Source organism: Orycteropus afer, unplaced genomic scaffold, assembly GCF_000298275.1.
Source record: "Orycteropus afer afer isolate SDZICR_OR568_19922 unplaced genomic scaffold, OryAfe1.0 scaffold00039, whole genome shotgun sequence".
NCBI lineage: Eukaryota > Metazoa > Chordata > Mammalia > Tubulidentata > Orycteropodidae > Orycteropus > Orycteropus afer.
In genome coordinates, this window is record NW_006921626.1 from 13,876,972 (window position 1) to 13,890,921 (window position 13,950).

Consider the following 13,950-nt stretch of genomic DNA (forward strand, 5'->3'; position numbering starts at 1 on the left):
CAAACCCACCAGCCACTCCTCGGAAGGAAGGTTGGGCAATCCTACTTCCGTAGTGATAACTGCCTCGGAAACCCAAGGAGGGGTTGCTATGAGTCGGAGCCGACTCGACGGCAAATAACAACAACAACAACACTATCTAAAAAGTGATTCTCCTTCCCTGCCTCCTCCCATCCCTGGTAACCATCAAAGTACATTTCTTTCTGTGTGTACATCTATTCCTAACTTTTTAAAATAGTGGAACCATACAGTATTTGCCTTTTTGTGATTGACTTATTTCACTCAGCATAATGTTCTCCAGACTCACCCATGTTATGTTTCATGGCTCCTTATTGTTCTTTCCAGTTGGGGAGTATTCCATCATATGATTCTATCACAGTTTATCTATTTGTCCTCTGATGGGCACTTAGATTGTTTCTATCTTTTTGCTACTGTGAATAACGTGGCAATGAACACTGGTATGCGTATGTTTATTTGTGTCACTACTCTCTATCTCTTGGATATATACTTGTGAGTGGGACTGCTGAATCATAAGGCATTTCTATTTTTAGCTTTTTGAAGAAGCACCATACCATTTTCCTTAGTGGTTGTACCATTATACAATGCCACCAGCACTGTGTAAGAGTTCCAATCCCAGAATCACAATAGAGGATCTCGGATAGAACAGGAGAAAAATGTAGAACAAAAAAATAAAACTCACAAAAACCATAAGGCTTACTGGTCTGACAGATTAGAGGAACACCTGAGACAACGGGCTTCAGACATCCTTCTGAACTAGAAATGAAGGCATTCATGGAACCACCTTTCAGCACCCCCAAAATTAAAAAACCAAACCCACTGCACTTAGTCAATTCTGACTCAAAGCGACACTTTAGGGCTGAACAGAACTGCCTCATAGAGTTTCCAAGGCTATCTATCTTTACAGAAGCAGATTGCCTCATCTTTCTCCCACGGAGCAGCTGGTAGGTTCAAACCACTGACTGTTGGTTAACAGCCCGTGTTTTAACCATTACACCACCAGTGCCCCTTAACAATAGATGCTGTTGTTGTTATATGCCCTCGAGTCGGACCCAACTCATAGTGAACCCTCCTTGGGTTTCCAAGGCAGTATCACTATGGAAGTAGATTGCCCCATCTTCCTTCTGAGAAGTGGCTGGTGGGTTTGAACTGCCAGCCTTCTGGTTAGCAGTCAAATGCCTTTAGGCACTATGCTACCAGAGCTCCATAAAATAAACAATAATATCCAAGAGGAATGTGTTCCTTAGAATAATCAATCATATTACGTCAAAAGGACATTTGCTAAAGAGCAAAGATGAGAAGGCAGGAAGGGGAAGAAAATTCTGATGAAAGGAACAGGGAACCCAGGGGTGACATGCTGACACATTATGGGGAATGCAACCAATGTCATGGGAAACCAATCTGCTCTATAAACTTTCATCTAAAACACAGCAATATATATTTAAAAAGAGTTCTTAATCTTGGTATATGTCTCCAGCATTTGTTGATTTTTTTGTCATTGCTATTTTTACAGGGGTGAGATGGTATCTCATAGTTTTGATCTGCATTTCTCTAACAGCTGATGGTTACGAGCATCTTTTAATGTATTTACTGGCCATCTTAATGTCCTCTTTGGTCAAGTATCCTTTGCCCATTCTTCGAAAGGATTATTTATCTTTTTGTTGAAGTTTTCTATATATTTTAGAGATTAAACCCTTGTTGGATAGGCTACTGCCAAAGATTTTTTCCCGTCTATAGATTCTCTTTTTACTCTTTTGGTAGTCTTTGATGAATATAAACACTTAATATTTAGAAGGTCCCAGTTATCTAAATTATCTGTTGTTCATGCCTCATTATTTGTGTTTAATAGGCTATTTATGTTGGAAATCAGGTCACCTAGTTTTGTTCCTGTATTATGTTCCAGGAACTTTATAGTTTTAGCTTTAACATTAAGGGTTTTGATGCACTTTGAGGCAGTTTTTGTGCATGGTGTGAGGCATGGATCTTGTTTCATTTTTCTGCCAATGGACAACCAGTTTTGCCAGCACAGTATATTAAAGAGACTGTTTCTTCTTCACTGAATTGACTTTGACCCTTTTTTGAAGATCAGTTGCCTATGGATGGATGGATTTACTTCGGGGTTCTCAATTCTGTTCCATTGTTCTATGTGTCTGTCATTGAACTAGTACCAGGCTGGTGTGATTACTGTAGCTAAATAGTAAGTTTTGATATTGGGAGGTGTGAGGTCTTCTACTTTGTTTTTCTTCTTCAGTATTGCTTTAGCTATTCGGGGCCTCTTTCCTTCCCAAATAAAGTTGGAGATTAGTTTTTCTATTTCAATAGAGAATGATGTTGGGATTTGGATCAGGATCATATTGTATCTACAGGTCACTTTTGGAACTACCGACATTTTCACAGTGTCAATAAGTCTTCCAATCCACAAGCATGGAATGTTCTTCCATTCCTTTACATCTCCTTTAGTTTCTTGCAGTAGGGGTTTACAGTTTTCCTCATGTAAGTCTTCTGTGTCCCTGTTTAGGTTTATTTCTAGGTATTTTATTCTTTTGGAGCTATTGTAAATGGTTCTTAATTTCCATTACAGAGTGTGTGCACCTTGTTAGTGTAAAGAAACCCAACCGACTTTTCTGTTATACCCTGCCACATGGATGAATCCTTCTATTAGTTCCAGCAACTTTCTTGTGGAGTCTCTGGGATTTTCTATGGATAGGATCATGTCATCTGTGTGAAAGGATAGTTTTACTTCATCCCTTCCAATTTGTATACCCTTGAGTTCCCTTCTTGCCTTCCTCCTCTAACTAGGATTTCCAGTATAATACTGAGGAAGAGTGGTAACAATGAGCATCTTTATCTTATTCCCATTCTGGAGGGAATGCTCTCAATCTTTCTCCATTAAAGAACAATGCTGCTGCTGGTTTTGGAAATATGCCCTTGATTAACATGACCTATTTTAACATGTCACAGCTGGTAAAGGGCAAGATATTCTACAAGTCAGGGCTTACACTTCGAGAGAGATAAACCCTAGTCTTAAATGCTTTAAAAGAATTTTATATGAACTTCATCTCACGTCAGAAGCATAGTTTTAAAAGGGAAAAATGCAGATTTATACATTAAAACGAGTAGTAACTTTTGGCAATGCTGAAGAGAAATCTGAGTATTTGTCATTAAAATAACAACTTAAAAAGCAATGTACAAACACTTTCAAAGACATTATAGCTACACCTTATTGATCCAACATTACTACACAATGGACTGTACCATATAAATCAATTTTCCAGTTTAAAATATCTCATTCCATTTTTGTAAGACTGAACAAATTTTTCCTTGGGGAAAAAAAAAATTCTTCCTTTGGATAAAAATCTACTAAGCTGTTTCCTGTCTTCTTCAACAAGAATAACTTATACTTAGGGCTATCTCTTAATGGCTCAGGAGTTATAACTACAAACACAAAAATTGTAGTACTGTACATAATGTAATGATGGAGAAGTTTGGCCTCATATTAAATGGTCCCTGACCATTTAAAATTTTACATTCTTGTATCTATTTCTCATGGTTCCTGTCTTCTCTCTCATTATCAGGTTATTTTCTCTTATAATCTTATTGTTTCTAATCCAGTTTGAGGTGGGAAATGAGAGAAGCAAGTGTTTCTAAAATAAATATAATGTATTCTAAGGTAAAATTGGTTTTATAGTGTCTTTTTGGTTACCTAGAAGTTTTAGATAGTCAAAGTTGCTGAAAATAAAACTTCTGGATAAGTAAAGAGTTAACTCTAATTCTGCTGAATTCACAATCAAGACAGAGAATTCCATAAACATAAATAGCGCATCTAGCAGCTCTCCTTCTAATCCCCAAGAATTAATAAACCACCTGGAAACCAGAGCTAAATATGAATATTAAATAAGGCCTACCATGTAGCACAAGTCAGCAACTATGAAATGGAGCATGAATACTCTAGAAGTTCAGGAGACACCAGTCAGGGGTGTTTGTATGGGTCAGCCCACAAGGGAAGGGGAGGTAGAGGTTGAGTTCATGGTGCAGCTTGTTCAAAAGCTTAAGTGTAATAAAACAAAAGGAATGCTGACACAATGGATAGGTTGGGTCCTTTTAAATGTTTAGCCAGAAGGAAGCAGCAGCCCCCTCCCCTCAAAACTCATAAGTACTTGCTCACATGAGGAAGTGTGAACAACTGCCAAACAAAGTGGGGATCCTACAACAGACCCTCCGTAAAGCAAAAGCATCAATATGTTGGGTTGCACAGGGATAAAGTATTCTGTGTCCTCAAATTTCACCTTTTTTTTTCTTGCTCTTCCTTCTCTATTTTGTGGGATGCAACATATGTTGAAAAGAGATGGCAACATCTATTTAGGAGCTTGACAAACTCTACCATGGCATCTTCTTTTGACATGTTTCCCAGGGCTGACCATTCTCTCCTGTAAAGAATAACAAAAGTTATCTAATTCTCTTTCTGATTGTACGAAAAGTATAAGGCTCAAAACTTCAAGCTTTCAATAACCATGCAGGCTTACGAAATTAAGTTTGCCATATATCATTAAGCTTATTATTGTAAACTACAAAGAGCTACTTACAACTTCATTCTTTATGATTCCCATGCTAGCAAAAGGCTATCAAAATTTTATTTTCCTTTTAGCATATTTCAGCCTTAACTGAATGAAATACTCAAGTGTGTTTCTTTTTGTCACAACTCTCTGTCCCAACAAGAGGATCAGTTACTATTTGTTTAAAGGCTACTTTTAACAGTGTTTAAAGAAGAGTCAAGTTAACCTGTACTTATCTTTTAGTCATCATCAGGTAAGTAAACTTCTTCCATAATATTTATCCATAAACCTTTCTAAGCCATAAAGAAACATTTGAAGACTACAGATGCTGCACTCTAAGCAATTCACTTTATACCCTTTTCAACATCATTCTCCTTAAATTCATTATACAACAAAACATTGTTACCTCCTATCATTCCCCAACACATCAAAGAATCCAACCTCAGGACAAGTGTCTGGATTATATGGACCCATAAGAACCTGCTTATGCAGTGCCACGAGTTTTAGTTTTTCTTCGTAAGTTGGATGAAATGCTTTTCCATCTTTTTCTGTTAAGAAAAAGGAACACAAAGAAAACAATTAACACTGGAAAAAAATAATGTAATTTTCAGCATTATATTCTAAACTCTTGCCATAAGGTATGTTGCAAACTGCATATAGTAGTGGATATAAACACTACTGTAGTGATTTTCATAGTTATTTTAAATTTCAATTACTAAATTTTTACAGTAAGAGGAGTCTAAGACAAAATCCCTTTATACTGAAGTATTTATTTTTCAAAAAAGAAGCCAAGCTTATGTTAAAAATATGACATAGAAATCGATCAAGCTGCATTCAGGCACACATATACAATTATTACCACCTACTATATTTTACACATATTAATAACAACGTGAAAGAACCAGTTTTAAAAAATAAATTTGTATTAATTACTTTTAACATGAACATACTTAACAGATTATATACGCTTTGAAATGCTGTAGTCAAAATTTATCCATCCCCCTGAAGCAGTATGATATAATGGAAGGGATTTTGGAAACAGACAAACCTAGCTTTAAATCTCACCTCAGTCAGACATTTCCTAGCTAAGGAACACTTAGTAAGTGTCCATTAATAAGTAAGGATTTAGTTTGTTCATTAATAAGGTAAGAATTCCACTGCCATCTCATAGATGATAAGATAACATTAATCATAACTATTACATCCTTTTCCTTTCTTCTTATTATGGTTGGCCTCTGACAAGTTTACAAGAGTAATTATGATCAAAGCCAGTTCAAGCTATAAAGACTACCACAAATACTCAAAAATAGTATGACACTGGGTGCTGGTAAAATGGAGAAATCCTTACAAAGCACAGTTCTGCTTGATGGTAGCATTAATTACTGGTTGATGGCAATGATAACAAAAGACTACAAAATCTCAAACTTGAAAAAAGATGGAAAATAGCATATCCTCCTACAACTTAATATTAGCCATATACGAAGTGGTCACTGAAATAAAAATCATTAATGGAAGGACAAAATAACATGGGTCAAAGGATATAAACAGGAAATTCAGAGAAGAAAAAAAAATACACTTAGCAAATAAGCATCCAAAAAGATACTCAACCTCATTAATCATGAGGGAGATTAGAAATTAAAACTGAGACACCAAGACTCCTCCCATTGGATAGGTAGAAAAAAGATATATATAAATAATATCAAGAGTTGATGAGAATGGAATAAACAGGTACTCATTTGTACACTAATATTAGAAGTCTATATTGATAATTATCCTAGAGGGTAATTTGACAATACACTTCAAAATTTAAGGCTTTTCCATAAAGGTAATATTTTACATCCTAGTTTGGTGAGTAGTGTCTGCTGTTGTTGTTACATGGCGTCGAGTTGGACCCAACTCATAGTGACCCCTCCTTGGGTTTCAACTGCCAGCTTTCTGGTTAGCAGTCAAGTGCCTTAGGCACTAAGCTACCAGAGCTCCTGAGTAGTGTCTAGGGTCTTAAAAGTTTATGAGCAGACATCTAAGATAAAACTATTGGTCTTTATTTGTATTCAGCAAAAGAGAATAAAGAAAAGCAAAGGCTCAAAGAAGAAACTAATCCATGGGACTAAGAGCCGACACAACCCACAGCCTTTTCTAACCTGTGACCAGTAAAACTAGATGGTGCCCAGCTACCACAACCAATCATTCTGACCAGGACACAACAGAAGGTGCCAAATAGAATGGAAGAAAAGTACAACAAAACTCAAGTTGCTAAAAAAGGCCAGACTTATAGACCAATAGACTAGAAGAACACTGGGGACTATTGCCCTAACATAATCTTTTAAGAATGGAATTCAAGCTATTTCTGCAGATCACTTTACAGCCAAAGAATAAATTAGCTTATAAAATAAACAATAGCACTATGAGTAATGTGCTTCCTTAAACAATGAACTATGTGTAACCGAATGGTCAACATTTACCTAAAAGCAAAAGTGAGAAGGCAAGGAAGGGAAGGGACGCTATATCAATGGAAACAGAACAAATAGAATGAAAATAGTAAGAATGCCAACACATTGTAAAAACCAACCAATCTGTAAAACTGTTAAAGGGGAACTTAATTTGCTGTGTAAACTTTCACCTAAAGCACAATTAAGTATCACAAAAATATTTGAGGCATGTGACTATGGATCATGACAAATTATGGGTAACATTACAATGAATGGGAATTCCAGAATACTTCATTGTGTTCAGGTGGAACCTGTACATGGATCAAGAAGCATCTGTTGAAACGGAACAAGAGGACACTGAGTGATTTAAAATCGGAAAAGTTGTGCAACAGGGTTGTCTCTTTCACTGTACTTATTCAATCTGCATGCTGAACAAATAATCATTTGTTAATAATTGCCGATGACTTGAAGCATTTACTAATAAAGGTCAGAGACTACAGATTTCAATACAGATTACACCTCAATGTAAAGAAAAGCAAAAATCTTCACAACTGGACCAATAAACAATATCATGATAAATGGTGAAGAAATTGAAGTCAAGGATTTCATTCTTCTTGGACAACAGTCAACGCCCACGGAGAATGAGCAATCAAGAAATCAAACAGTAACATAGCACACTGGGCAAATCTGCTGCAAAAAGATTTCTTCTAAAAAGAGTAAATGAGCAGAAATGTCACTTTGATGAGTAAGGTGCACCTGACCCAAGCCATAGTCTTTTCAATCACCTCATATGCATGTGAAAACTGGACAATGAAAAAGGAAGATCAAAGAAATAGTGATTCACTTGAAATGTGGTGTTGGCAAAAAATATTGAATATACTTGGTGGTGCAGTGCCCAAGGCATTTGACTGCTTAACCAGAAGGCTGGCAGTTTCAAACCCACCAGCCACTCCTTGGAAGGAAGATTGGGCAATCTACTTCTATAGAGATACTGCCTTGAAAACAAACCCAAGGAGGAGTCGCTATCACTATGAGTTGAATCAACTTGACAGCAGTGAGTTTGTTTTTTGGTTACCAGAAGAAAGAACAAATGTGTCTTGAGGAAGTACAGCCAGAATGCTCCTTAGAAGAAAGGGAGGCAAGACTTGTCTTGCTTACTGACACATCATCAGGAAAGATCAAGTGCTAGAAAAAGATATTATGTTTGGTAAAGGTCAGTGAAAATGAGAGAAACTCTCCATGTAATAGACTGACATAGTGCCTAAAACAATGGGCTCAAACATACTAAAGACTGTGAGGATGACACAGGACTGGGCAAAATTTTATTTCCTTGAACATAAGTTTATCATAAGTTGGAATCAAGTCCATGGCAACTAATAACATTGTCCTATGACCCAAGAATTCCAATTCTCATTATCTATCCTTGATAAGCACTCCCAAATACATACAAAGAGGTAAATACAATACTGTTTTCTTGTTACTGGAAACAACTTAAAAATTCATCCATATTTAGGGATTTACTAAATAATGTGGTCTATGGTATAATGTGGTCTGTGGTAAAAATGAAGCAATTACGGAAATATTAAGGAAAAAAAAAAAGCAACTTGCAGAAAACTACATACAATCATAGTACACAATGTATTTCATCAATCCTAAGAAGCACCCTGTCCCTCACAAACACATATTTTAACATTCCTACTATCAGTTTGTTGTTGTTGTTATGTGCCATTCGAGTCGGATCCGACTCATAGCGACCCCTCCTTGGGTTTCCAAGGCAGTATCACTACGGAAGTAGATTGCCCCATCTTCCTTCCGAGGAGTGGCTGGTGGGTTTGAACCGCCAGCCTTCTGGTTAGCAGTCAAGTGCCTTAGCCACTATGCTACCAGAGCTCCCAAATAATATATAAAATAATAATATATAAAATAACAATGAGTCTTAAGAGTGATGAAATATGGGAGAAGGAAGGGCTGCTTATGCACAGGGAGACAGCTCAGGGCGCAGAAGAGTATGGAGGGATGGACACTGGGAAGAGCTAACTATGGGGAGGAAATGGGAGGGGAGCTGTTGCATTGTAAATTTTGGTCAATGACATGAGACAAAGTATATGTGAACTGCTGTATGAAGAGTGAATTTACTCTGTAAATCTTCACCCAAATCAAAATAAAATTAAAAAAAAAAAAGAGTGATGAAATATACAGTATGTTAAACACACCCACATATATATTCTATGAGTACATTTATCTGAATGTAAATGTGAAAAACAGACAAACAACTGGAAGGACTCATACCAAATAAATGAGAATGGGCAAATAGGGAGGAGATCAGGATTTGAAGTGGTCATCAGAGAGAAAAAAACCAAAACCAAACTTACTGCCATTGAGTTGGATCTGACTCATAGAGACCCTCCTTGGGTTTCTAAGGTGGTATCACTATGGAAGTAGATTGCCCAACCTTCCTTATGAGGAGTGGCTGGTGGATTTGAAGCGCCAGGCTTCTGGTTAGCAGTCAAATGCCTTAGGCACTATGCCACCAGAGCTCCTTCATCAAAGAGAACTGAAGTTTTATTTGCAACCTTAATTTTATTTAAATCTTTCAAAGGAAAATGTCTGGAAGGACACACTCTAAACTGTTAGAAAGTATTTCCTGGAATCTGGTGGCAAAATTGGAGGGAGGGATTGAAGATGAGTTTCCCATTTTTATATACACTTCTCTAAATCCAAGCTTTTTTTCAATAAGAACAAACTCATACAATACTTGGAAAAAATATTTTAAAAAGACAATATTGTGGCACTGATTTTACTTAATAAAAATAGAAACAACTCAGTAATCTCTAAACTTGCCATCTGTCTGCTACTAAGCAACAATATATTAAACTATGTTGAACCAAGGAACTTCCTCTAAAGCTCTTAGAACAGGATCAACATGTTCTATACAGGCAGTCTGATGACTTACCAGTTAAAGCTTTTGGCTGCGAACCAAAAAGTTGGCAGTTTGAACCCACCAGCCATGCCGCCGGAAAGATGAGGCAGTCTGCTTCCATAATGATTTATAGCCTTGGAAATCCTATGGGGCAGCTCTATACTCTGTCCTAAAAGGGTCACTATTAGTTGAAATCAATTTGATGGCAGTGGGTTTACACAGGTAGTGCCAGGGTTCAGAATTACTGACATACATAAAACCCACAGTTACTAATCCCCCTCCCCAGTAAAGCAGTTCATATTAATAAACAGGCACTCACTTTGCAATGTGCATCAAAACTTTATTATTACTGTAACATTATGTTACAGGTGTTTTTAGTGTATCCGTAACATTATGTTACAGGTGTTTTTAGTGTATCCAGAAGTGTTTCTTTAAAGTTTTTTATGCGTGCTGTTATATGCTGTCAGGTTGGTGGTTCAAACCCACCAGATGTTCCATGAAAGGAAGATGGGGCAATCTACTTCTGTAAAGATTTACTGCCATGGAAACCCAATGGAGGTCACTGTGAGTTGGAACTGACTCAATGGCAGTGGGTTTGGTGTGTGTGTGTATGTACTATAAACTAAGACAAATATCTGACTGATATTAGACATGATCCATACCTAATTGTTGTGAATCACACACAAATTCAGTTTAAACACAGATTTAGGAATGGAACTCGTTCATAATCGGGACTGACCATATTTACCAACTAAAATAACTTCTAGAATGCTATTTCAATCAGTGATGCACATTACATTAAATCCTGGTTTAGTCATTCATTCAGTTTAATAAACATTTATTGAGCCCTTGTGTGCATTTGCTGGACACTAGGGATTCATTGCCCTATGGAGCTTATAAACTATTGAGATCAATTAAAAACTGTAACTTGGATACAGTACTGTTTAGGTACATATTTCAGGTAAGTATATTGAAAACAAATTATAACAAAATTATATTAAGAGGTAATAAAAAAAATTACAGTTTACTTCAGGCCTAGACAAAAAAAAAAAAACCAAAAAATTGGGTCAGAAAGGTACAAAGTAGATTTGCTTCAATTCCTTACGTTAGACCAGTAGTTGTGTTAAATTTATGTGCTAAAAATAAAACAAAACAAAAAAATACATTTTTACATTATCTTTCACATAAAATTCAACAAGCCTAAAAGAGCTGTTATTTCATTCTTTTCCAAATGAGATCTCTCTGAAATACAACTTTGAAAGATTATTTTATTGAGAAAAGTGACACTACCTATGTTCACTGCTGCATTATTTAAACGAGCTCTGGTAGCATAGTGCCTAAGGCACTTGGCTGCTTAACCACAAGGCTGGCAGTTCAAACCCACCAGCCATTCCTCGGAAGGTTGGGCAATCTACTTCCGTAGTGATACTGCCTCGGAAACCCAAGGAGGGGTCGCTATAGTCAGGTCCGACTCAATGGCGTATAACAAAAACAACAACAAATCCACAAATGGATTATATAGCTTTTAAAATGACAATTATAAGGCCTATATAGCATTTTCCACCAGCCACTCCCTGGAAGGAAGATTGGGAAACTACTTCCATAGTGATACCACTTAGGAAACCCAAGGAGGGGTCACCATGAGTCAAATCGACTCCACGGCAGTGAGTTTGGTTTTTTAATACAGCATTTCACAGAACAGATTTACGAAAATAAGTGGAACACATGACTATATATTTACTATATTTACAAGTATGTAATGTTACAATGTGACCAAAGACCTAAAGGGAATATGAAAAGATAGAACTTTAAAAGTTTCAGTAAGGAAATTTAGGGTAAGGTGGTGGAATAGGCAGATAAGCTACACAGACCCTCTTCAAAAAAGAAAAACCAACTGACAGAGATGCAGAAGATAATCCTGGAGCCCTGAGCTCTGAAAGGAACTATACAGAAGTGGATTAGGCACCAATTAGTGGAAAAACCCAAACAAAAACAGTGAGTATGGAGATGGTTGGAGCAGTGGACTGTCAGCTACTCTGATGGGACCAACAGCCTGAATATTTCCAAGTGGTGTTGGACCTGAAAACTGACCTAAAGATCAGCCCTGGTCACCAAGGGCTGCAGGGATGACTGAGCTGGTGGCTTATGAGCAGGAAGGGAAACAGCAAGGGAGACAACCAGAGCTGTGAACTTTCGGCTGTCCAGAGGGTGCACCCATTTTGATTGTTTACAAGTGGTGGCCATTTTGGATATTTAAAGTGCCCGGGAGCTCTGGTAGCATAGTGCTTAAGGCATTTGATTGCTAACCAGAAGATGGCGGTTCATACCCACCAGCCACTCCTCGGAAGGAAGATGGGGCAACCTACTTCCATACTGATACTGCCTCAGAAACTCAAGGAGGGGTCGCTATGAGTTGGAGTCCGACTCAATGGCATACAACAACAACAACGAGGGCACAGCCATTTTGAATGTTTATAAGCAGTGGCCATTTCAAATTTTAAAGTGACAGCATTCTCATTCGTATTCCAGGGACCTAAGAATAAGCTCTGTTTGCCAAGGACAGCAGGGACATACGGGAAGCTGACAATGGGGAAGACGACAGGTGGTAAGTGTGTAAGTGCTGCCAACTAGCAAATAGAGGAGCACAGCACAGTACCCTACTTACTAGATAACATACAAACAAAACAAAGGAAACTAAAATCATGGGCAAGTCACTCCAACATACAATTACCAATTAAATATAAACACAAAATCATCACAATGCCTCGGAGACAACAGAACATCACAATGCACACAAAGAAGCAAGATAGAAAAGGAGAAACAAGGGACCAGGATACAGACCCAAAACACATGCTTGAGGAAGAAGCAGCATTGGAACTCCTTGATAAGGAATACAAAAGAATTATATTTAAGTATTCAACGAATTGAGAGACATATCAACAAAAACACTGACAAAATTGAGGAAAACACACAGAAAACCCTACAACAATTCAAAAGACAATACAAGAACAAAATGACAAAATAAATGAAAAATTAGAAATGATACAAAATCCATAGACAGAAATCCAAAAGATTAATACTAAATTTTCAGAAATAGAAACACATTGAATGGGCAAAGGAGTAGAATTAAATCCATGGAAGACAGAATTAGTGAGATTGAATCAATACTTCTTTGAAAAGGGATCAATCAGAAAAAAGATCAAAACAAAATGAAGAAAGCCTAAGGTTCATGTGGGATAGCATCAAAAGGAATAACTTAAGCGTAATTGGAATTGCAGAACAGGAAGACACAAATAAAACCACAGAGAAAACTGTCAAAGATTTGTTGGAAGAGAATTTTCTTGGTATGATGAAAGATGAGAATATATGCACTCATGAAGTCCAAGGAACCTCAAACAGGATAGACCCCCCAAAAAAATTACCAAGACATATCATCATCAAACTCACCAAAACCACAGACAAAGAAAGAATCCTGAAAGCAGCACAGGAAAAACGAAAAGTTACTTACAAGGGGCAACCAAAAAAAGTAAACTCAGATTTCTTGGCAGAAACCCTGCAGGCGAGAAGACAATGGGATGGTATATATAAAACTCTGAAAGAGAAAAATTTCCAACCGAGAATTATATACCCAGAAAAACTATCCCTCAAATATGGTGAAATTAGGACATTTCCAGACAAGCAGAAATAAAGAGAATTTGTTAAAACCAGACCAACTTTACAAGAGACGCCAAAGGGAGTCCTTTGAACAGAGGGTCAACAATAGCAAACAACAACTGACCATTAACACACATGATGACATAACCCAGAAACCAACCCAGTTATGGAGTTATGGAAGTATCCAAAGTAAATAAGTAAGATTGTAAACAGGGAATCAGAGATCTCAATTGACAAATGAGGATGACTACAAATTAAAAAGAGGGAAAAAAACGTGTAGTTACAGAACTTCTAAATGGTAGGGAAGTCAAGACAACTACAAGATAGAATGGACTACTCTAAACTTGAGAAGAAAATTATAAATCACAGGGTAACCTCA

The 13,950-nt window shown here is 37.1% G+C and overlaps 1 protein-coding gene across 1 annotated transcript in view; it reads right to left on the bottom strand.

Annotated features, from left to right (window-relative positions):
* ACBD3 (acyl-CoA binding domain containing 3) overlaps nucleotides 1–13,950 on the bottom strand; it is a 56,685-nt gene that overhangs the window by 22,714 nt on the left and 20,021 nt on the right. Inside the window, exons 2-3 of the mRNA XM_007936976.2 lie at nucleotides 4,975–5,116; nucleotides 4,302–4,442 (exon numbers count right to left, since the gene is read on the bottom strand). Of these exons, the coding sequence (XP_007935167.1) occupies nucleotides 4,302–4,442; nucleotides 4,975–5,116 (283 nt within the window). The remainder of the gene's footprint in view (nucleotides 1–4,301; nucleotides 4,443–4,974; nucleotides 5,117–13,950) is intronic.